Genomic DNA, 24817 nt, shown 5'->3' with positions numbered 1-24817 from the left:
CCAGATGGTCTTCAGAACATGCACAGAACAAGCCCTGGAAACCCTGATCCAAGCTGTAAACGTGACGGTTTGCATGGAGTACAATACCGTAAATATTCTAAAACATCGAACTGGAGGGGGTTTATGAATTTTCATCCTTACATCCTTTCATCCATACATTATTTGGGCAAACTCTTTCAGATCATTATTTATTTTTCAACACATGTCCACTTTCAATTCAAATCAACACGATTGTCAATTGCAGCTATAGATTTTATAGTGCAACATGCCGGATTCTTGCATCATTGCTTGAACTGGCTGATAACAGTGATGTAAACAACACTACACTCACCCAACATTATATTTCTACCTCAGAATCATTTTAACTTTTTTCCTGTGCTGCTTCTCTGACAGCTTTAGTCAATAGTTATGTTACCGGGTCAGATCTAGGAGACAAAAATAAATCATGCTGAATTCATTAAACTGCCCAAGAGCAGAGTAGCCATGACTGAAAGCCCACTTTGACAAAGCAATGTAGTTTAATGGTTATTTGTATGTTCATGCTTCAATCTGAAAGGGGCAATTCTGGCTGATGAGTACACTACTTTTGATACCTTCAGTAGGCTACATTTTGCGTACTGTTACTGCAGTAAAAATACAAATACACTGTTTTTAAATGATTTAAGTACGACCCCTCCACTAACTGGAAAAGAAGACTATTTGTGGAGCATGTATAATGGCATTCTTACTGTTAAATACAACATAACACATCTTTTCGTTGGGACCACAGCACTCCCTTGTTCTAAATAAAAAATAGCTTTGCCTTTTTATCTGTGTACGAGGAGTCGGCTGTCCAACTTAAAGCTTAGGAATCCGAGTTTACGAGGCGCACTCGAGGGCAACACAATAAAACTCGAGAAAGAATGCCCCTGCGCATCTACTCGTAGTGTTACGGTCAGCCCTCCTGGAGGCTCTGTACGTGGCAGCAAAACCCCTCTCTGCCGTACTCATTACCCCCGGGGTGCTAAGTGGAACTGCATCCACATAACAAACTGTGACGGTCTCTTTAAAACCCAAGAGAATACAGGTAAGATAACCTTAAATATTGTGTTTAATGTCCCACAAAGCTTTTATGCTCATCTGGAAGGGGGCTGAATCGTGTGCTCGCTTGCCTACAAAACATGCTGGCATGGCTGTCAATAACTGGGTCCAGCTGAGGGGTTTTTTATGGAGACTAAGCGTGTTTCTAGGCGGTCGACACCTCGTAGTATTTGGAAGGTAAAGTAACAGCGACTTGTTATTTCATGATTTCATGTGTGTGTGTGTGTGTGTGTGTGTGTGTGGTTCCGACGTATTGGCGACATTGTAGGCTAACGCGAGGCAGTCGCGTTACAATGTTTCACACCCAATGGGAGAAAGTTTTGAAACTTTGTGATACAGCATCTCAGACGGTTTTACCTGCACGTTAATGTTTACTACGCACATTCTTCAAAGCAGACTCGGATTTTTTTTATTTTATTATTATTTTTTTAAATTCCGGCGCAGTTAAGTTCATGTAATCCTCAGTGTAGATGGGAGGACTTTAAGGAGACAATCAGAGCTCAAGTGCTGGGACTTTCTAGAAACAACTGGGATGACGTTAGCGGGACGGCTGCTGTCCAGCTGGAGAGAATGAGCTGACTGGGAATCAGCCGTCTTTAGTCTTTAGTTTTCTTATAAGAGCCACATTGCAGCTAAAAATAGATAGATAGGCTGGATATTTTTATTCAAGTGACAACCATTTCTAAATGTTTCTCTTCCGTGCTCCTGAATGTGATTAAAAACCCTAACGTGGTGGTTAGATTGTGGTATAAACTGTTAACAGACTGCTGTATTGAAAGAGCTCTTTGTGTTAAAGAGGTTTGTCCACAGATCAAATGGCAAATTGAACTAAATGTCACTGGACACCCAGTCCCAGTACAAAGGCTTGTATGTACGCCAGGTGAGCGATGCCCTGCAGTGATTTGGATGTAGTGCAGCGATGGCAGTAAATGGATGTGGCAGCCATTGGTTTTTGCTTAAATGGGGTGATACCACACACCTGTCAGCAGTAATTGGGCTGAATGGCAGGTGACAAGCTGGATAACAGCTGAAAAACCTGAACTAGAGCCCTGTGATTGACTGGCAACCAGTCCAGGGTGAACCCCGCCTCCAGCCCGTAGTCAGCCGGGATAGGCTCCACTGCCCCCCCGCGACCCTGGCGGATAAGCTGAATGAATGAACCTAGACTAGCTTTATTTTATCTGATGATCTAACTTTGCATCCAGTATCCAAGTCATAGATATTGAAGTGATGCCTGTCGTAATTTGTATTTATTACAACATTTGTGTCTGTTTTTATTAGAGATGTTTCATATGAGCCTTCAGTGTTTAGATACCAGAAAGGGCTTTTGGAAGTGGATGGTGTATTCTTGCACATTGGAGATGTGCTTGCTTATGTAAACTAATGCGTGCAACTCTGAGCCTATCTGCCTCGTCATGTTAATACAGGGTTTAACATAAGCCACGCTCTGTAAACATTGACCCTGTGGTATGTAGTGGATGAGCTCCTCCACCAGGCAGAGATGAACCTGTTCTGCTAGCATTTCACTGATGGAAGGATGTTTAGTGCAGAGGCAAGCAGGATCATTTAGAAATGGTTGTCCCACAATATGGCTGCATATGTCTTATTTTTTCTCTCATTGCATCTGAAATAAATTTGCTTTAATGTCAGCCACATATGGTCATCAGAAACCTTGGACTAGGAAGAAAAAGCTTTGCAACCCTGATTTTTCTTGACATTACATGACATTGCTTTCATATGATTTTGTCCGAAGTGGGTGGCAGTAAGTGCAGTAAAATGCGTGGACAAAAACTAGATGATATATAGTTTACAGGGTCAGCTGTCAGAAATGCTGACTTCCTGTATCTCAGCAGGGAACGAGTAAAATGCCAAAGTAAGTAGTATTTCTGTTAGGCTGTCTGCATGAAGTTGCAAAATTTCCTGAAAACCACACACTGCCCTGACCTCTCCCGATGTTTAGTGGAAGTGAAAGCTGAAACACTTAGTTTGCCTTGACTGTGTTTATAATGAATCTGCTGCTGCTGCTGATACTAAACAGAGAGCAACCATGCAGGATGTGTTGTATTATCAAATAGTGAATAAAAGTGCCACTGTCCTGTCCACAAAGCCATAGATCCCACACAAACACTTGTGGAAAGCCTTCCCAGAAGAGTGAAAGCTGTTATAGCTGCAAAGCTGTCCATGTATTTAGAATGCCATGTCATTTGAGCCTCTGTTGGTGTAATGGACACGTGTCCCAGTAATTTTTAATTTAGGTTCAGTGCAGTCTATTTGAAGAGGAACTATTCTGTTCTTTGTAAAACCCAGAGGCACAGAGCAGCAGCGCTGGCAAATTTCTGGTTTGAATGTGTTTTCTTTAGTGGAGAAACCTTCCCCTGAGTCTGACAGGCAAGGGATTGTCTGAGCATGTTCACAGCCTGTGTGGACTGCATGAATGCACGCATAGCGCACGCATGTGTGTGTTACCATGATTGTTTATGTCCGTGTTTTATCTTCACCTGTGCGTGGGTCCGGAGTCCTGCTTACTGATTAACATCAGTTAGAAAAATACCTTTTTTGCACCAACCAGTACACCACTTATTTTTCACAGAGTGGAAAAAGTTGGCAAGTATCTTGTTTGTATTATGAGGAATTCAGTTTTCTGGCCTGTTACTCCCAGGCTTTTATAGATAGCTGATTTCTTACTCCCAACTAGTTCACGCAAAATACTGGAATTTGGTCTTCACTGCCAAAGTGTAATGTAGAACAAATGGGACCTGCCACGATACCTCTGCACATTAGGAAAGCGATCAAAGCTGGGTGTTTCCCCGCTTGAGTTGGACAGCTTTGTAACACTTGCAGACAGGCACAGGGGTCAGCTTTGCCTCCTCTGTGAGTTAAATAGTTCCATATTTTACTATGGGAGCCATCCGTATTTATTTGCATCATTTGCCTCAGCCTCCACTTTGTCCTCATCTTTTTTTTATCATAATCTTTTTCCATTTTAACTGTCCTACATTACTACACTAAATATATTTTGTATATATGGTACTAAAAAGCTAGTTTATTTTGCAGAGCACATTCCCTACAGCTGCTGAAGGCTTTAGAAAAGTTTGGCATTGATCTGTTGCAGTAATACTGAACTTATCGTCCAGTGCTTTTTGGCGTTGCTCTTGTTTGGATTTCCTGTGAAATTATTTTTCTTTTTAAACTGACCAGGAAAAGAAGGATGACAAACATCAGTTTTATTGTTAATGAGGTTTTAGGAATAAACTTTTTTTCAGTCAGCTTGGCATGTATTTTAAGCTGCTTACTCTCAAGACTGAGACAAAGATGTATTTTAATAGCTTCCCAAACTGGCACTTGGTGTGAGTCAAGACAGCTGTTGCTAAGACCATCCAGGCTTTTCTCTGTGGATTCGTTGTCAGGTCCAGCAGAAAAGGAGAACAAAATAATCACAGATGTTGAAAATGTTTCTGTCTGAGAAAAAGTTTGCTTGTAAGAAACTCTGCCCCACTGCAGTCCTTGGATCCCGACTGCTTTGCCAGAGATTGTGCTGCTCTGGTTTGTTATCGCTCTCACTCCCCCATGTAAAACAGCAATAGTTGTGGTTTGCTGTCATCATCCAATCCAGGCAGAAATCGATGGCAAAAGTTGTTACTGTCACTTATGAATGTCTTTCACACTGCAAATAAGAAGCTTCGCAAACCAGACCAGAACTATTTTGCAGCATACTGGATGGACTTATAACTGCTCAGCACCTGTGTGCCGAATAAATTTGAAATACTGCAGTGCATATTGACATGCAGTAAATAGTGCTTGGATTTAGCTGACTAATTCAGCTTATGGCTCCCAGGCTCAGAAATGTCTTACAGGCCAGTATCTCATAGCAAGAACTTAGCTTGTGAGATTTTGTTTCCTTCCTGCAATGCTGGCAAACAACATGAGGTAAAAGAAAACACAGACACCGTGGCTGAAGAAAGTCTACTCGATTATAGTTTGTTTACATCCAGCAAGGTCATGTTATTTCAAATTTTGACAGTCTTTGTTGACCTCTCTTATTATTTGGAAGGGAAATGGTAAACGGTTCCTTGTAGCGTTGCAGCTTTATTTAATACATGAAACACAATAAGGCATGTTACACTGGATGGGCCTGTGCTCAGCAAACCTCTGTCTGGTCCTGTCCCTTCATGATTTTGTTCACATCGTATCTTGTCCTGTCCTCAGTGCTATTCCTCGCCTTCCTTGCCAGAAATGCCAGGTGAGGGTCAGGGCTTGTGAGCTTTGGTTCATAAATGCAACAGACCTCTTTCAAGGAATGTAACATGGGTGTTACAGCCTGCAACAACAGGCAAGACTGTGCTCGGGTTGCGTCATGGCGCGGCCGGTAAATTACAAGGAGAAAGATTTGGTCCTTTCATTTGTAATTTAGATGTGTGATAATAGTTATCTGGGCTGGTACTTCAAACCAACAGCCCTCTGTTATAAAACACTGAAAGCTTCATGAGTGCAAGTAAAATTACATTTGTATGAGACTAGAATGTTTAGAGCTTTATGAAGCCTTAGTGTGACTGTCATCAAGAGCAGTTCTTTATCGCGACAATTGCGGCACTGAAATGAATTTATTTGTGTTCTGCTGCACAGTTTATTGTGTAGGAAACCCTAAATGTCAAAGTGTTATCTTGCAACACAGATAGTTAAGGCAATGCTTGGACACCGACGATGGCCTGCTTAGTCATGATCCAGGAGCGTCCATGTGCACCCAAGCTGAAACTGACCACAATGATCATGCATGCATAACCAATATGTGTTCTTTCAGTGATCATGTTAGCTGGAGGAAAAACGTTCAGTGTGCATGGAACCGGAGCTGTTTCCATTTGTAGCTGTATTTTCTTAAATTCAGATGCAGACAGCCCTGCCGCTCTTGCATCAGTGAGGAGATGAATGACTTTCCTGTGTTGAGAAAATTGATCAAATGCTTTTACTTCCAAGCCAAAAATTAACACCAAATGTGTGATGGTGGTGTTCTGCTCTGACACATTTGATTTACAGGCACTAACTGGTATACCTACAGCCAATGTCACATTCCTGTAAAATGACTATAATTTAAAACGCTAAATCTGGGTTTAAAGAAACTATACCGAAATGAAAACTTCCACAGTTGTTTTTTTTTTTTTTTTAAGCAAAAATAGCCGATAATAGCATGTTTGTAGATCATAATTGTAGTGAATTTCTCCTTTTGTTTTCCTGTTTAAGATTTATCAGTGTGTTATTAAAAACCTAATTTTAGCTCGGAGTTGGAGTTATCTTTCGTTTTCTTACAAGACATGCAGGGCTGGAACATCTGCGGAAGTGAAAGTAGAATTCATGTTTTAAAGCTATTTCACAGCCCTTCTGTAATAGCACCTACTGTTTGTACCATATGGGGTTTTTGTCTTAATGTTTGCCTCATTAAAAGGATCAATTTCTCACTAGTAAGCCAAATTCCGTTGTCCACCATCTTTGTTTTGCAGAGAACTTCACAAAGGATCCACTAAACGCTGACTTTTTTGTTCTGTAAAGGTGTTGATGACTTCCTTCATCTTCTTTTTCGCTTAAGGCTCCCATGCTGCTTCTGCTTGATGCGTTAACTTTTTTCCTTTCCTTTCCATTTTTTTTGGCAACATTAAAAAGCTCAGCAGGTGTCCACATAAGTGAAGTAATTTTCACCTGGAGCAAATTCCTCACCAAGTTATGACTACACTAACAATTAAATTGCTCCTTTTCTGCTTCTGAACAAGCTTTTGATTAGATTGTGGTGCAGGCAGTAGTGTGTGTGTGCATGCTTTACACAGGCAACAGTAAACAACAATCATCACAGAGAAGTGATGTGGTGAAGCAGAATCAGATGAAATTAAAGAGTGGAAAGTGAAGCCGTGTCACTTTTCACCTCACCAAACCAGACAAAGCCAGTCCTCAGTGCTGCACTGGAAACAGAGAGTCTCTGCCTGGTAACACAACATTGTTTTGTTTGGCTTTTTCAGCTCATATTGCCCTGATAACTCCACGGTTTATTTAATAGGACAAGTATTAAATGGAGGAAATGCGGCAGCTTCTGACAAGAAAATCATAATAAACCGAGAAGCAATAGGCTTTATACAGCCTGCCTGCTTTATAACAACATTGTGTTTATTTGCTTGGTATTTTTTGTTTATTAGGGCAATTGTAGGGCTGCAACTAGTGATTAGTTTACAGTATTGATTAAACTGCCAGTCATTTACTTATTCATTTAGTCTTCGTCAGGGAATGCAGAATTATCATCCAAATTTCGGCTCACAAATCTCATCTTGGCTTTACGGAGCTTTTGATTCTTTCAGCTCAGTGTGGAGCCGACAAATATTTTATTACAAAAAACACTATTCTTTTTCCACATCGTTCAAGCTTATTTTTTCAGAATGAGAACTGGCCACATAGGCTATTATGACAGCATGCCTCCCAGCAAGGATTGGTCACTCATTTACAGAAAACACACTGGAAACTCTGATTATTGTTAGACCATCATGTGTTTCAGTACGGAAACACTGCGTCACTGCAAAAAGCGTTGACTCGGTGTAATTCAAACTGCAAGTTCATTTATATGTGTGGTTTAAGAATAAGAAGGACAATTTGTCATCTAGATGTTGTTTGTCAGTATTGTGTTAAATAAAGGAACAGCTGGACTTTTGTGTTGGACAAGAGGAAGAAGAACTGTATGCAAACAATATTCATGCAGTCAGTGAAGGGTAAAAATATAGTCAAAGTATTTCGAAGAGTCTGGCACAATTTGTTTAGTAATATTATGAAGAATAACAGACTGTTTTGGCTGCACAGGAGTGCTTTGCTGCATGAAAATTAGCGTAAATCTATGGTGACGTGATGTTATTATGTTCGTCCTTGCAGGTTATTGAGAGAGACAGAATGAGGAAGCTTCTGTCTTACATCCTCTGGGCTCTGCTGTGGGGCTGCTGCTGCTGGACATCACAGGCAGAGATCTTCACTTCCATAAGTAGGTTTCAAGAGCTTTGTGAAATTTTGGTTTGCCTCCAGCTTTCCTTTGTTCCACTGTGAGAGTTTCTGAATTCAAGCCTGCCAGCCGATCTTGTTTGAGGCTTTCTCTCTTTAAACATCAGAACTGACGCTGAGGTCAATACTTTGCTATTATTAAGCATATTGAACTCAGAAGACTTCTAATAAACATTAAACCCTTATTATTATGATTATGTGATATCTTTGAAAGGCACAAATATTTAAGCAGGTTGTCCTGCATAGGCACGGTAGGCATGTATTCATAATGTCGCATTTTCAGGCTTGCTAACTATTATAGGCTGAGACTGTGTACTTCCATATGTGCATTTTTTTTGTATGCCTGTGTTATATTGTTTATGCATTCCTTTCATCTCACTGTGGTAATTACAACTGATGAGCGCCCACATCTACTAATCATATCACTTTTATTTTTGCATCACATTCAGTCTGAATTCACCTCAGAGCATCAGACCTCAATGCCATTTTTGAGAACAGTGATTATGATTGATGCCAGGCCCACCTATTGATAGTGTCACTCATAATCCAGACCTTCTATCTTTGACCACAACAACACAAAAAAGTATTAGCATTAGCAGTATGAGTCCTTCATGACTGTACCAGAGGTCAGTACATCCAAAGTGTACCTTTAACTGGTCTGTTATTATTGGTGATTAGGGTACTGGAGCTTGTCACGACTCTATAGTAAGAACATCAAAAAGGCTCCACATGTTGAAGAAAATAAAGAGTGTTGACAAAGAGATGTTTTTCCTTTTGCAATAAAGGTTTTAGATTGAGGAAGTGGAGACCAGAAAGTTTATTTTGAGGTATGCTTAATAACTTCTAGAGAAGAAATTGTGGACCATAAAAATTTCCTTAAATTAAATCTGTTCATCAATAGGTTTAGTTTGTGTGCAGCGTTCAAACACTGTCAGTGAGATTGGAGTAAAATAACCTTCCCTCACCTACTATCTGAGAAAAGGATCGCAGTCTTAAAGCGCTGGTCTTTATATGTGGTTTGCATCAGTCAGCAGGCTGCGTCTCATCAGATAAACAGTCACTTAAATCACACTGATTTACTGCACTTGGCTGGTTAGTCATGCTGGTTGCGTGTTTAAACAATGAAAGTGTTTCCCTGGAGGCCGCTGTGAATTCACCATGGCTCACCTTTTTTTTTCCATGGACTTGTTAAGGATGCATGCTGGAGCCAAATCGTCTCCTCAGAGGCTGATGGTTGAACACTCTCACTGTAATTCTCTACAATCACAACCCCGCAGCTTGTGGTTGAGGATTTATTTTGACCTCAGTGTACGTCTGTGACAAAAGAGTGTTATCAGAAATGCATTTTACAGGCCTCTGAAGCAAAGTGTAGCATACATGAGAGTAGTGAAAATCGTCAGTACTAGCAACTCTTTGAGTTTTACATTTGAAATGTCTAGGAATCCTGCAATCCTGGAAAAGAAATTGAAGGAATTGTGTAGGTTTTTGGCACTTGTTCAAGGACATTTAAAAGCAGCTTGTTGTGTTGATTTTATCTTCAGGGCAAACCTCTCTCTCATCTGCAGTATCTGTCTCTGTGCAGGCCACATGACAGACCTGATCCACACTGAAAAAGAGTTGGTCCACTCTCTGAGGGAGTACATAAAAGCAGAAGAGTCCAAGCTTGCTGCTGTCAAAAGGTCTGTACTGTGCTTCAGTGTAATTTTGAGTATTTCCATTTTATGTTTCTTGATACTTCTGTTTCACTACATTTCAGTGGAAAATACTGTACTTTTTACTTTACTATACTTGTTATAATTACTACTTATTTTATGATTAATATTTCTGTATGCCTTATGGTAATATTTCTGTATTTTTACTTAAGCAGGATTCCAAATGCAGGATGTTTTTTGTAGGAGCAATTTTACCATGTTGTATTGGCACTTTTACTGAAAGATGTGACATGTAACATCTCCAGACTTATAAAAACTACAAGACCTTTATTGAGTTTTGTACTCGTATTATCCCAAGTTGTTGAACTTGACTTAACGTAACATGAATGACAACAACCGCAATGATCTCATTTCCTACATCATCAAAGCACAACTTTTGCTTTGTTTTGATGGAGAGACAAATGGCACAAATGATGCACTGCATATTAAACTACAGGAATGGAGTACTTCTATAACCCCTGACCATGATGAGACTGGTGTCCTTATGGTGGAGGCTGGAGAGTGTGTCATCTCATATCCCTCCTTGTGGATTGAGGTGTCAAAATCATCTTGATAGGGCAGACATTCATTATAAATGTCAGTCTCATTAACAGTCATCAGGGCTAAGGAAAAAATATCTGTACTATTAGTACTTAGCAATTTAATATATTTATGATTAAGTATTTAGAACTCTGGGTTTCTACTTTGTGTCACCATGCCTTGTTCAGAGCTGTAACAGTTTTAATTCATTTGTACACAGTGCAAGATAATTTAAGTCTATTGTTTTGGTCAATGCATTTGCATAAGATATATCCACATGACTGAAAAATAGCAGAACATCTACTTTGATGTCAGCGTGAAGTGTAATATCTTACATGTGGAGCTTTTACAGTCATAACAAGACTTGGTCTGTCTGTCTCTTAGCTGGGCCAACAAACTTGATGATCTGACCAGAGTGTCCACCTCTGACCCAGAGGGCTACCTGGGCCACCCGGTGAACGCATACAAGCTGATGAAGAGACTCAACACGGAGTGGTCTGAACTGGAGAGCCTGGTGCTTCAGAACCCCTCTGATGGTAAGGAAAGGAAGAAGGGAAGGAAGAAAGGAAGGAGTGGAGCTGTACTCTAGTGGTGTGATTTTGTGTCGTTTGGAGCGTTGCTTTGCCTTTGTGAAATGCTGTACAGGCATAGAAATTGACACATGGAGTATCGGTGTATTTTTTGGCCACAAGTAGCTTCAGGTCTGTTGCCTGCGTTTGCTGGGTAAATGTTTTTACAAGTTAATGTTACAAAAAAGTCTCTGCTGGTATATCTGGCAATGTTTCAATCATATCAGATACACTTTTGATCATTGCCTACACTACCTTGTTGAAGCTTGAGTTATTAGCAGATAATCGCATTAGACACCCCTAGTATAATACATCTGACATCCATCATTCACCGCTAGTTTCTATGGGGCTTCTCTCGGCTTGAGCACAGAGAGAGGGAGAGTGTGAAAGGAAAATCCAAAATGGAATCCAAAGTGGAAATTTCTTCACAAATACTTCAGCTCCAGAGGCTGTCAGATTTTAGCTGCAGATGTTCCTCCTCTCAGTGTGTGTGTGTGTTTACACTTAAGACCTCTATGTGAGGCAGGTAAAATAAGCTTAAATCATATCGAATCTGTATACTTGGCCATGACTCAGGGTGGGAATGGGAATCAAGAACTGGTTCCAGTTGGAACCTGTTCCAAATTGTCCAATCCAGTAGAATCATAAGCCTCTGAGCTTATTATTTCCTTTTATCAACGCCTGCTTGTTTTTCTGACAGTTGTGCCTTTCAAAAACAGCAGTGATCAGTGCATGTGTCTATGCTGAGTCATGGCAGAGAGGATGAAATGGTCCCAGTGCTTGGTTTCAGTTCACAAAGAGCAGACAGCGGTTGACAGCAGTTGACAGCAGTGCTAGTTTTAACGTCTGCAAAATGATTCAAGTAAGACTGAAAACACCAGCAATGTGCTGAAACGTTTTAATCCAAAGTAACCTTAAATTCCTGCAATGCCATGCTATTTGCTGTAACAATATTAACACCACACACATGGACTTAGCTGATTTTTTTTTACATGTATCAGGAATCAATAAAGGAATCCCTAACAAACAAATATGCAGAATCGACAGTGGCATTGGTCTTGAATTCCTTTTTCATTTAGCGTATTTCTCTTCCTCTTTGTGCTTGCTCACTCTCCAGGGTTCGTAGCTAACATATCCACACACAGACAGTACTTCCCAGACGAAGAGGATGAGACTGGTGCAGCCAAGGCATTGATGCGTCTTCAGGACACATACCAATTGGATTCTGAGGCTTTCTCCAGAGGAAAGCTGCCAGGTAACAGAGTGTGCAATGATCATTTGAGGGGACATGTCTTTATTAAGAAGAGTGAGCCAGTGGCTGGAATTACAGGAGAGACCAACTGAACCCGCCCATAATGATTTTTAAATGATGTGTTTTTGTGTGTTTATTCTGCTCTCCTTGTGATAAGCAGTTTGAGTTTTGGACCTACAAAGATTGTTTTAAGTGACGGGTTATTTTAAATGGTTTTACTTAGGTCATGGTTCCGGATTATATTTAGGATAGACGTGCCTCTGTTGTCTCAATCCCTCAACCTCAAGTTTTGCTTTATTTGTTAATACAGTGCTTCATCGCTGTAAGGTTTCAGACGACTTCACAAATCTAAGGGCTTAGGCATAGCAGCATGCACTGCTGTCTGCACCATGGACTTATTTCATATAACAACTGCTGGGATAGATAACATGCAGAGTGCAGTTGAATCAGTATTGAAATCTGAACGAATGAATCCTGCCCCCAGGCGTTTACTCCAGTGCCATACTGACCGTGGACGACTGCTTCGACATGGGAAAGACGGCTTACAACGATGCAGACTATTACCATGCTGTACTGTGGATGCAGCAGTCCTTGAAGCAGCTGGATGCCGGGGAGGAAGCTGTGGTTTCCAAGGCGGACATTTTGGACTACCTCAGCTACTCTGTTTACCAAATGGGAGACCTGCCTCGAGCCATTGAACTGACACGCCGGCTTGTGGTTATCGGTAAGATACAACATGCACAAGTGTACAGACAAAAGATATCAGCTCAAATCACTGTGCTCACTGATAGACATTACACATACTCTCTCATTCATCAGTTTCGGCCTGAGTCAACCACAGTGTTTGAAACCATAAGTGATGGGTGAATGGGTTTAGTAGGCTCTCAGTTTTTAGAAATCTAAAATAGTACCTTTGACGTGTATTTAAGGTGCATTGTTTTTCAGTTGCCTCCCGTAACACATGCAGAGACCAGTTAGCTTATCTCTGCTGTTGCACTAAGCGCTACAGAACAGCAGCGACAGAGAGGCCTCTGTCGCTGCAGTGCTGTGGGGTTGCCAGGGCAGCAGGGTGTAGTCCATCCGAAGTGGTTTGTAATTGTTATTTTAGTCTCTGTGCTGACAGCTGAAGGCCACCATTTTAAGCTGTGGTAGGCTAGTTTCACGTGAAGGGAAAGCAAATGATTTTGAGCATATTTAGCAGAGGTAGAAAAGTAGCAGAATAGTCTTGATTAAGCAAGTGAAATCTAAGTGGGAATGTAGAAAAGGAAGAACGGAGGCTAAATCAAATTATCACTTTTATTCTGTTTTCACTGGTGAAGTGCTTTCAAATGAATTAATAATTAATGCAGTTAAATTTCTGCAAACCATTGATCTCATTTGCGGTTACACTATGTGGACAAAAGTATTGGGATACCTGACCATTACACCAACAGAGACTTTAATGACATTGCGTTCTAAACACATAGACAGCTTTGCAGCTATAACAGCTTCAGCTCTTCTGGGAAGGCTTTACTCATGATTTCTGAGTGCTTCTGTGGGAATTTTTACCCATTCATGTAGTAGAGCATTTGTGATCTAAGGCACTGATGTTGGATGAAAAGGCCTGGCTCACAATCTGTCTTCCAGTTTATCCCAAAGGATCGCCATCAGTAGGAAATATTGTCATACCGGGCTTGTGCCAGGACTGAATTTGTGTGACTAAATAAAAACGTATACTACAGCACTGTTGAGAAACAGCATGCATATTCATTTGTCATGTTTTATCATGTCTGTATCTCCAGTGGTCTTTTTGCTATAACCTCCAGCAAACTGCCTGTTTTCTTTCTGCAAGAAGAACCTTAGCCAAGTCCATATTTAGGATACACTTTGTTTACTGTTGATGGTTGATGTTCCCGTAATTTTGGTACAGATGCCAGCTTTGCTCCCACATGAAAATAACCAGGAGGCACACAGAACGTCACTGTAATTTCTCTGCTCTGTGAGGATTCAGTGTATTTTCCCAAAACTCCACAAGGGGGGGCCCTTTCTCTACTGTCCACCAAGTTCAGTACACAAAACATTAATTGAATGACATGAGTGAGACTCTCAGGATTTACTGTACTGGAAAAAGTATTCAGATAGCAATACTACACCATAAATTACTGCAATTACTGCAAAAATTATTACATTAATTAATTAAAATGTTACTTGAATAAGTGTTGCAGTAGCAGCATCAAATGTATCAAAAGTAAAACTACTCCTTATGCAGAATGGCTCTTGTCATTGTAGTATTCATATAAAGTTAGATCATTAATATTGAGACATTAACATATAAGCTGTAATTTAATATCGTAGCTTGTCAATGTTTTGTATTCGTTTTGTTTTGTACTGTATTCGTCTGCAAAGTAACTAGTTGTTGCAAATATGTGGTGAAGTACAGTATTTCCCTCTAAAATGTAGAGAAGTGGAAGTAGGTGGCTGAAAATACAAATGCTTCATTCATACTTTAATTAATTTGTAATGTCCACAATTAATTCAAGACAAAGGAATGAGTGCTTCTGTCTTGAATTAAACCAGACAGTATTTGATTAAAGTGAATTAGTAAAGCTTACATATCAGTCATCTGTTATCAAGATTTTATTTATTTATTTTTGTGCATTTTTGTTGACTAGATGAAAGCAAGAACTTGTTTTTAGGAATTTGTATGTATGCTGTCAACCCACACGAAGGGGACAAAGCCTTTTAAAACATTTAATGCAGTATCTCCTCAATTCTGCAAGTTATTTCCATGTCATCTGGGCTGAGATTAGAGCCAACGCTGACTGAATTGCACTTGTACCGACAGACCCCGGCCACCAGAGGGCAGGAGGAAATCTCCGTTATTTTGAGAAGTTACTGGTCAAGCAGCTCAATGAGATGAACCAGGCTTATGAGCCTGCTTCTGAGGAGCCCATCCAGCTGGGAACCTACAGCAGACCGAAAGACCATCTCCCGGAGAGAGAGGAATACGAGGCGCTCTGCAGAGGAGAGGGGCTTCAAATGGTGAGACATGGAAGAGAAAAATAAAGTCATGTTCAGCATTAGGCAGGATGTAATGTGAAGATAAGCAGTAGCTTATACCTGATTAAATATACTTCTGTAAGAGAAGTAAAAGAAGATTTATTTTCATAACAAAATGCTTCTGGTCTAAATTAATTTTAATTGGGCAGATGAGATTTGATATATACTGACTTTCTACACGCATCTAATCTTATAAAGCAGCGCTGGAATAAGGGAAGTTAAGTTTGTCATTTCAGGCTGCTTTTCTTATATTGTATGAATGCAAACCAGCATTGGCCAAGGCTTTACACAGTACAAAGTCCAACAGTGAAGCAAGGAATGTACTTAATATTAAGGAACAATGCACAAGAAGCTGCAATACAGTGACACTGACACATGAAGCAAAAAACTTTGCAATAGCTGCAGACACAAAACAGGCATCCATGTTCTGGAAATGTTTTGCTTAAGTTAAAAAAATCAAATAAAAAATAGGCAGAGGGGAAAAAAATCACACCTTGTGAATTTACATGCATCTTTCTTATGAAACCTCTACAGCACACATGCAGTTTCAGTTACCCGCAGGTGTTTTTCAGTTATTATAACACATTGGGAGGAGTTACATGAGGTTGCACAAGGGTGTTAAGTAATTACTTTTGCATAAGGATCTTGTCTTAACAGGTGTCACTACGCGCTAGTTATTGGGGAAAAAAATCTATGGCTGCTGCATGTGCGTGCAAGTGCTTTTACAGAAAAATATTGGCAACTTATCATGTTGTGAAATTAGATTTCAGCTGCAGGGGGTTGTCAGCAACACGTGAGATTATAGCTCCTTGAACTTAAGCCGCTCATAATGTAAAGGCACGAGTGCACTTTTAAGCAGATGTTACTATAATAACTTTACATTTGTTCTTTTCCTGTTTATCTTGTATTCTTTTCCAGAACGAAGCAAGGCGAAGCCGTTTGTCCTGTCGCTACCAGGATGGTAAGATGAACCCTCGTCTCTTGCTGAAGCCCATTAGAGAGGAGGATGAGTGGGATAGCCCCCGCATTGTTCGTTACCTCGACTTCCTGTCAAATGAGGAGATTGAGAAGATTAAGGAGCTGGCTAAACCCAGGGTGAGATGAGCAATAAATAAATTAAAAAGAATGTGACTGTTTCACTTTCATACTACATTCTAGGCACGTATCTGTGTAAAAGGACTTAGATTACAACAGTGATTGCTGAAGATTCTCATATCATCTACAAACACTGAAACAAAGGCCAAACACAAGGTGGTTGAATGGCTTAAAAATGTATTTTCACCAGGGAAATTTCCAGTTCTTCTTCACATGTGAAAAACATCAATGAGATTAACACATTCAAAATAAATTACAGACCGATCAGTATTACCTTCTGAACGTTTAAAAGCAGTTCTTTAAGGAAAAGGCCATCTGCAATCCTCAAATATAATAATATTCTGTATGTAATGTTTATAGTATAATATTAACATATATTATATTGAATATTATATTAAGTATACTTACATGTTAAAACACTGAAAGAGTTGATAAATTCTGATGTGTAATGTTTATGATGACATATGACATATGTTGTTTTTTTTTTGGTTTTTTTAAAGCTTGCCAGAGCTACTGTCCGTGACCCTAAAACCGGTGTCCTGACCACAGCTAACTACCGAGTGTCCAAAAGGTAACTAAAGGTTCCTTGGGTAGCCCTCAGTTTTTTAAATTATGTATAATTAATGCAGTTTGAAGTATTAGTAGTGTAGTGTTAGTAGTAGAGTAATAGTAGTGTCTCCTGCAGCCACTGTGTTTATACATGTATGTGTTTTTGTTTTCTCAGTGCATGGTTGGAAGGAGAGGAGGACCCTGTCATTGAAAGAGTCAATCAGAGAATAGAAGACCTCACAGGCCTCACAGTAGATACTGCAGAGCTACTACAGGTACTATAAAACATAATACAGAATTACGTATCATCGTGTCACCTGTTACACAGAAATATGATACCCATTTTTCTATTTTTATTAAAAGTAAAGACAGCATTTATGTTATGTACGAAAATGGGTAAAAAAGAACACCACAAACAGACAGAATAAGAGAAAGGATTGAAGGATGGAAAGCTTTTTAGAAGGAAACCTTTTGAAGCTTCATCTATAATGCCTGAACTGTAGTTTGCCAGTGAATTTTTAATCGTCCTGCTCTTTTCACCTTTGTCAACGGCTGAGCAGGTTGCAAACTATGGAGTTGGAGGACAGTACGAGCCACATTATGACTTCTCGAGGGTGAGTTCGATATATTTGTTGGCGAAAGAGTGAAAATTTCAGTGACATGCTTCGAGATAGAGAGAGAGAGAGGTCAGAGAGTTTACAGCATTCTTGTCAGCAGGACAAACGGTACTATAGGACTGTGATACTATATGGTCCATGCAGTACTTTATGGACTACAGTACAAATGTTTATAGATTTAATGAGACTGAGACTGATATGATAGTAGCAGGTTTACATACTGAAGTAATCAAAGAATAATCAACCAAGTGAAAGTTAAGGTGGAATGATGGATTGTAAGTTTGGATTCAAAGCCCTCAACAGGGTCAAAGTGGCAGATATCAGCAGGAAGTTTATTCCATGATAGGATAAGACCCTGTAGCCTGCTGACTTCCTTTTAACTCTGGGGACAGATGGGAGCTCTGTATCCTGAGAGCACAGGGATCTGAAATATATGAAAAAGCCAGATCCAATTATGAATTTTGTGAAAGAACAGAAGCACCTCAGAGTCTCATTCTACATAAAGGATAGGGGGCCAGGGAACGGAAGATAAAAACTGGTATAAACAGATATTGGCATATGAAAGCAGTTTCGAAAGGTGATCTGTCCCTTTCCCTAAAACTTTGCATTGCATTCCCTGTTTCACAAATATTATACACAGAGGAAGTGATTATAGGTAGGTCTTACCTGTGATTATGTTTTGATCCTGAAATATTCTCAAACTGCTTTCTTGCAAATTCTCTCATGCAAATCTTTATTTCTTCCCTAACGCACTTCTATGTCAACATGCTTTGGTCATATCAGACCCGATATTATTTACATGCTCATCTTCCTCTCTTGAATTAAGTGTTATCTTAAATCCTTCCTCTGCTTTCTCCTTATGAACATCTTTTAAACTATAAGGGGTGAGCTCGTCGTGGACACTTCTCCTCCTGAAGTGATTATTGCTGGCTTTCAACTGTAGCATGAGCAGAGGGACCCTCTGTGTGTTAAATCTGGCAACCTACTGTGAAGCTCACTTGATCTGCAGCTGCATGTACTGTGCAATGCATGTGCTGCTGAAGTTTTCCTGCAGAAGGATTTATTATAAATATGATATAAAGGGTCATTGTTAAAAAATGTTAAGAATGTGCAAAATAATGGAAATGATTCACGGTCCTTGTCTTTTGTGGACACCAGTAAAAGAAATAACTGTCTTGATGATTCTTTCTTTCTGTTTAAATAAGCACTCCATGTTATCTTTACATTCATATGTGCTTCTGGTGCTTTTAGGCATCTAAGGTAAAGCTGTTATTTTCAGCTTAGATGACAAAAGTAATTCACTTGTTATTCAGTACAGTTTGACAGATAATAGGACAGATTTTATTTGATGTGAGCGTAGTTGGTGCCTTTTCTGGCGGACTCAGAGTGTGAGTCTTTTTAGTAACGGGTTAAACGTTTTAAACATCTGTTGCAGCGCCCTTTTGACAGCAACCTCAAGGCCGATGGAAATAGACTTGCTACATTCCTAAACTACGTAAGTACGTGTGAGTGAGCGACGTTTTCACCGTGTATTTTCATTCTTGAATTTTATCTTTGTAGAAAGATGAGCCTGATGCTTTCAAAAGATTAGGCACTGGAAATCGTGTGGCAACTTTTTTGAACTACGTGAGTATGTGCATCCGGTCGCCGTTGGTTGGCTGCAATCCCCTGAAATCTACACCGCACACCTTCTTTTGTTGTAGCTTCATGAGCAAATGCATAAGCTCTGGTTCAATCTTGGACTTGGATTGATTGACTTTCATAGAGGTTCGCTAATTGGCATTTAAGTCCTATAGTTCATAATATAGAATTAGAGGCAATTCCCTAAAAAGTATTTCATCAGCTGGATGACTGAGAAACTTCACAGACAAATATCTAACAATAAAGTTTTTCTGTCAATCAGTTCCAGTACATATTGTGGAGAGTTGTGTTGGCTATACCCCATTAACACACTCATGTAGAGGCAACCCTTTATTCTACCCCTGCTAACACTGGGTTATACAAAATAAATGAAAGTTACACCCATGAAAGAGGAAATGGATATTAATTTTGAATGTGTTGTGAACTTGAATGGTCTTTCTGATAGAACCAGCGATGGATTGAGGTCCGTTGTTCACCTTGGTACAAGATGATGATGCTGATGATGATTATTGATTTATATCATTAGAGGGACTTTTTTTTGTGACTTTTCAAAATTAATAAGTCTAGGTTGATTGTGAGATACGGACAGGATAAATCAAGACACAATACAAGTAAATGCTTGATGGGAGATTAAGGCCAGGCAGCAACAAATATAAGACAAAGCAGTTAAATGCATATCAAAACACTGTATGTTCAAGAGTGGCCAAGACAATATTTGTCTGACACTTAAGCATATGATACAAGATAAATTCCTCTCTAAGCGACAGGACAGTACAGTGCATGTTTTACAGTCCCAGTTCCAAAAAAGCTGTTACACTGTGTAAAACATAAACAAAACAGAATGTGGTGATTTGCAGTGACAACATATTAAATGTTTTATATGTGCTTATTGTGGATTTGCTGGGACGGGGGCAACACAAGACCGGGAAAGCTGTGGAATGTTAAACAAACACCTGTTGGGAACAGTACTCAGATACACAGGTGATGGTCCACGAAAAGCTCAGTCATACATGAGTAACGATGGGGCCAGACCGTATAAAAGATTTTACTACATGGACTCTGGAACACTTTGGAAAACTGTGGCCAGTAAACGCAGTTTGTTTGCTTGCATTCTGTTTGACACAACTTCCCAACATTTTTGAAACTGGTGTAGTAGAGAAGAGACCGTCACGTCAGATCAGTAAACATGTTTTGACTCGTGGAGAAATAGACGTATTCTGGAAGAAAGACAGTTATATCTAATTATGGATAATTGTTGTAGTTAATATATATAATATACTACTTATATAGTTAATTGTTGTGTCTCATTCCCATAGGGCTCATCAAACACTGATGAGTCCTTACCTTTGGGAAAATTGGGAAATTGGGTGTGGAACAACTGATGTGTCTTTTACTCTGAAACAAGATCTTCTTCAGTTTTGTCTTCTCTCATTGTTGCTGACATAGCAACTATCTTACACTACTACATTTTTACACAGCAGTGTAAAAATCCCTAATGTATTCATTTGCGTACCTTTTTTCTTTGACAGGACTTTTTTATTATGTGCTCTGCATCAAACAGTAGTTAGTGTATTTTCTTTGAATGAAATGACATAAAAATATTAATATAACAATAAAAAATGTATTTGTCATTTACACGTATTAATTGGATGGGTACACATCTGTTTTATTGTCAGTTCATTTGTTTCATTTTAATCAAAGTTTATGTTACTAGAAATGTGTGTTGAGAGTTGAAATTTAATATGCTGCTTTGAAAAGTAAAACTTTTTTTGAAAAAAAAAACCCAAAAAAACGCACACTTTGAGGATTGTTGAATTGTAAATACGACGCAGGTGTCCAACCAGTTTGTCTTTTCTCAGATGAGTGACGTGGAGGCAGGAGGTGCCACCGTCTTCCCTGACTTTGGAGCAGCAATCTGGCCTAGAAAGGTGAAAGGAGAGTGTGTTTCTTTGCACTTATGAATGCTTGTGTGTGAAGAAATACCAAAAAAGGCTCACTGAATATTACTTACTGTCCTATAATTTAAAATTATGAAAGATGAAAACATTTTTGTGTCTAGACTCTATGAAGTGTATCGGAGGTTTTTGTAATTACAAATTAATTTCAGCTCCTTATGTTTTTTTGTCATTGTGGCTAACAGCAGCATACTGTAATTGTCAAGCAACCAAAAGTCTGAGTTAAAACATTGCTGCTATAAATCTTTCTCATTGAACACATTGTTCACATCACATGGTGCCTTAAACTTTGCTCATTTCTCCGCAGGGGACAGCAGTGTTTTGGTACAATCTGTTTAAGAGTGGGGAAGGAGACTATAGGACCAGGCATGCAGCTTGTCCCGTCTTAGTAGGAAATAAGTGGGGTGAGTCAAGATTCATTCATTCATCACAATGAAGTATTGATACATTCACATTACATAACAAAACTATTGGGCAAAACCAAATTTTTAAATGACAGTTTTCTTTACAATTTAGATGACAGCATCTTTTTGTCATGTTATTCCAATATTATTCCATAGCAAGTATAATATATATATAATGGATATGGATTATAAGGGTCATAATGGATTGTTTCTGAGCCCTCCCACAGATTGTGATATTAACTCAGTTTATATGTCCCTGTGCTGGCGAAAGCCATGGCCGGAGGCATTATGTTTCTGGGTTGTCCATTTGTTGGAACTGGGTAGAATTTGGTCGTCAAATGTCATCTTCACTGAACCTTAACTCAAGAATTCATTGTGTTTTCTGGCTGTTATACAATGCCGTAACTCTGGAACAGAAGGGGAGATTGTGACCATACTTGGATACTGAATTCTTGACTCTAATCTTGGTTGTCCACCTTGAAGCTGTGCTGATTGTATAGCTCTTCTGTGTGTAAAACATCCGTGTTTTAGAACTTCTTTGCAGCGTCATCCATATTTGTTAGCAGATTTCTCAAACACAGAGAGCACAGAGAAATGTTGGACTGATTCAGTCCTCCAGATTTTTATTACATAATCTCAAGTCTTTTTTCATGTTTTCTTAATCTAATAAAAAAAAAAGTCACACATGGATACCACATTTCCTTTCTAGTCCTTGAAATAAAAAAAAAATAAAAATGTCTCATTATCTTTACCTTCAGCTTGTCGCAGATAAGTTAATTTAACTAAGTTTTGGTGACCATTTTTATCGGTCTTGCTAAGCCAGACAAAATGTTGTCAGCAATTTGTCTGTGTTCCTGACTGAAATATCCCAGCAGAAAAAGAGCGGGGAAAAACTGTGGATGATTATGGTTATATTATGTGGCTTCCACAGTATAGCTATTCGATCTTTGATGCTAAGAAGATATTTTAACAGAATTTTCTTGAATTTTTGACAAAGCTGCAATACTGGCAACTGTAGAATGACTCTAGAGGTCATCAGAGTTCATTACTACATTACTACATGAATTATCAATCCCACTAAAGGAGGCAAGATTAGTACACAGTTCCTCCTGAGAGACTCAGAAACTCCTTCTGCCATGCATTCATTCAGTGTGTACCAAAAATGAAATCTCAAGAAACCACATACTCAAATGTTGCATTTGCTTTACTTGCACATGTACAATGTACAAATACAAGGTGTGTATTTGTAGCACTCTCATTTGATACTCTGCCTGTTTTGGTTCTGTAGTCTACAGAAGAAACTCATACATTTTGTTTTCTAGATATGGCTTAATGAGACATTAAAAGGTCATCTCATTTTTATTTATATTTTATTAAAGATTTTGTGACATCAGCCCCTGAAACTCCTATATCACTTCAGTAGTGAAAGTGAATGGGATGTTATTTGTGATGCTTACGGCGTTGAAATAGGAAGGAAAAATCCCTCAGCCACCACAGTTTTTTTTTCTTTTTCCAAGTTAATGCTCAATAAAATATACTTGAGCGATGTTGGTGAATTTTGGTAGTGAAGACTTATTGTGTCTTTTCTAATCCTGTCACATGGGCCTTACTCAAGTGGCTGAGCTATTTTTGGTCCTCACTTTTTCCTTTTGTTTTGTCAGTGTCAAACAAGTGGATTCACGAGCGAGGTCAAGAGTTCAGGAGACCCTGTGGCCTGACAGAAGTGGACTGAAGTTTGACATCCAACAAGAACATGCAAACGCACACACATACATACACACACACACACACACACACACACACACACACCCTTGGTAGTGCCTTAATACTGGCAAAGTTGTAACTCAGACTTCCTCACACAATTAATTCTACATGTGAGCCCTCTGCCAAAACCTTTCTTCCACTGATACCAAAAATTAAAACTTTCAGGTGAAAGTCACTGTTGTCACCATTTGTTACTGCTCCTTTACACATTTACATAGCAACTGTTAACTTTTCAAAGTAAATTATTAGCATTAATGATACAGAGAAGCTTATTATTCATATCACTAATATCCGATGTTTAAAAAAAACACCAAAATGTGCAGGAGGTGTGATGGAAACCTCACCAAATGGTGTCTGAGCAGGTTATTCAGATTTATTTATCAATTCAAGATCCACATTTGAGAAAGAGAAAGAAAAAGACTGATTAACATAAATTTTTGATAAATAATGAAAAATAATTTTGTTGATGGACTCAAACTCGTGGATCCAAATGTAGACTTTGCATCACATTCAGATATTACAGATTAGATCAGAGTTGACTATGACCTCTGATACATGATGCTGCAGCGCACATTTTAATACTATTAGAATTTTCATAAATATTTGGCTGCCAAGTATCAGAAATGTCAGTTTACAAAATGTTGGTCATGGTCATTATGGGCTGGTTTTGGCTTTATTTAGAGGATAATTTGGGAAGAATTCAGAGGAAAACCTTTTGTTCAATAAAAAATGGTTTTTAGTTACAAATCTTTCAGACACAAATTGACTTTACTGTATCTTCATTGCTAACAGCTTTACTTTGTGATAAAAAGTTTTATTCTCCTTTAAACCTGACAGAAACATGCAAAACACTCCTCCAAACCACGTCCTTGTTTTTTTCCCTTTTATTTATAGTGTTTAAATTATTACACTGTTGTTTCATTGTGTGCTCTTTCTGCAAGATTGCAACCAACAAAAAGTCAATAAACAGTGTCTTTTATTAAAATGTACTGTTTCTTAATTCAGATTTTACGTAGTTTCTCACTTTCCTTATCACACTGGATATCCAAGACCATGCTCTAAGTGGAAATTTTGTAAAATTTCTGTAAATTTTGCTAGCATTCTAGGAATCTGACAGCCTATGCTGAAATTTAGTGGCTGTATTTGTTTTTACAGAATCATACCAGTGAGTTTGCAGCTTTTTTTTTTTTTTTTTTTTGCCATCACACACAACTGTCATCCTTGAGTCCAGATTAATGTGTCAAATTGAATGGATTCCTTACCCATTAATCTTAAAGTTTTGTGTGGGTTAAGATTATTGACTTTTCTTTCTCATTTTTATTAAGTATAAAAGCCGATATTGCCAGATTAGGCCAGTAATATTTTTCGCATGTGATAATTTGGGCTACTTCCAGGGAAGAAAATGGAAATTTGACTACATTAATTAATTGGAAAGCCTGATGATAAAGTCAAATCAAGTAGAACTTCTATTGTTTCAGCAGGGGCAACTAGTTAGTAAAAACAATTTTGATATTAAAATTAAAATATTGTTTATTATATGGTGACTACAAAAAATAAAATTAAACATTTCAGTAATAATGATAACTGATGTTATTTAAGTT

The 24817-nt window shown here is 38.8% G+C and overlaps 1 protein-coding gene across 4 annotated transcripts; it reads left to right on the top strand.

Moving 5' to 3' along the window:
- Positions 1 to 933: 933 nt before the first annotated feature.
- On the top strand, positions 934 to 24201 carry p4ha2 (procollagen-proline, 2-oxoglutarate 4-dioxygenase (proline 4-hydroxylase), alpha polypeptide 2). 4 transcript variants are annotated; one of them, XM_046410933.1, is made up of 16 exons: positions 1093 to 1257; positions 7978 to 8083; positions 9683 to 9779; positions 10716 to 10867; positions 12018 to 12155; positions 12637 to 12876; positions 14977 to 15173; positions 16110 to 16286; positions 16787 to 16857; positions 17011 to 17110; positions 17396 to 17449; positions 18888 to 18947; positions 19013 to 19078; positions 20953 to 21021; positions 21356 to 21452; positions 23114 to 24201. In XM_046410933.1, exons 1-16 carry the CDS (start codon positions 1207 to 1209, stop codon positions 23182 to 23184), a joined length of 1746 nt encoding a protein of 581 aa, XP_046266889.1. In that variant the 5' UTR covers positions 1093 to 1206; the 3' UTR covers positions 23185 to 24201. The 4 variants fall into 4 exon arrangements, with proteins under 4 accessions (XP_046266888.1, XP_046266889.1, XP_046266887.1 ...); XM_046410932.1 differs by lacking the exons at positions 1093 to 1257; positions 18888 to 18947 and adding an exon at positions 934 to 1066; XM_046410931.1 differs by lacking the exon at positions 19013 to 19078.
- Positions 24202 to 24817: the final 616 nt, after the last annotated feature.

This window comes from Scatophagus argus, chromosome 14 (genome assembly GCF_020382885.2).
Source record: "Scatophagus argus isolate fScaArg1 chromosome 14, fScaArg1.pri, whole genome shotgun sequence".
Lineage (NCBI taxonomy): Eukaryota > Metazoa > Chordata > Actinopteri > Scatophagidae > Scatophagus > Scatophagus argus.
This window is presented reverse-complemented; position numbering and strand designations above follow the sequence as displayed.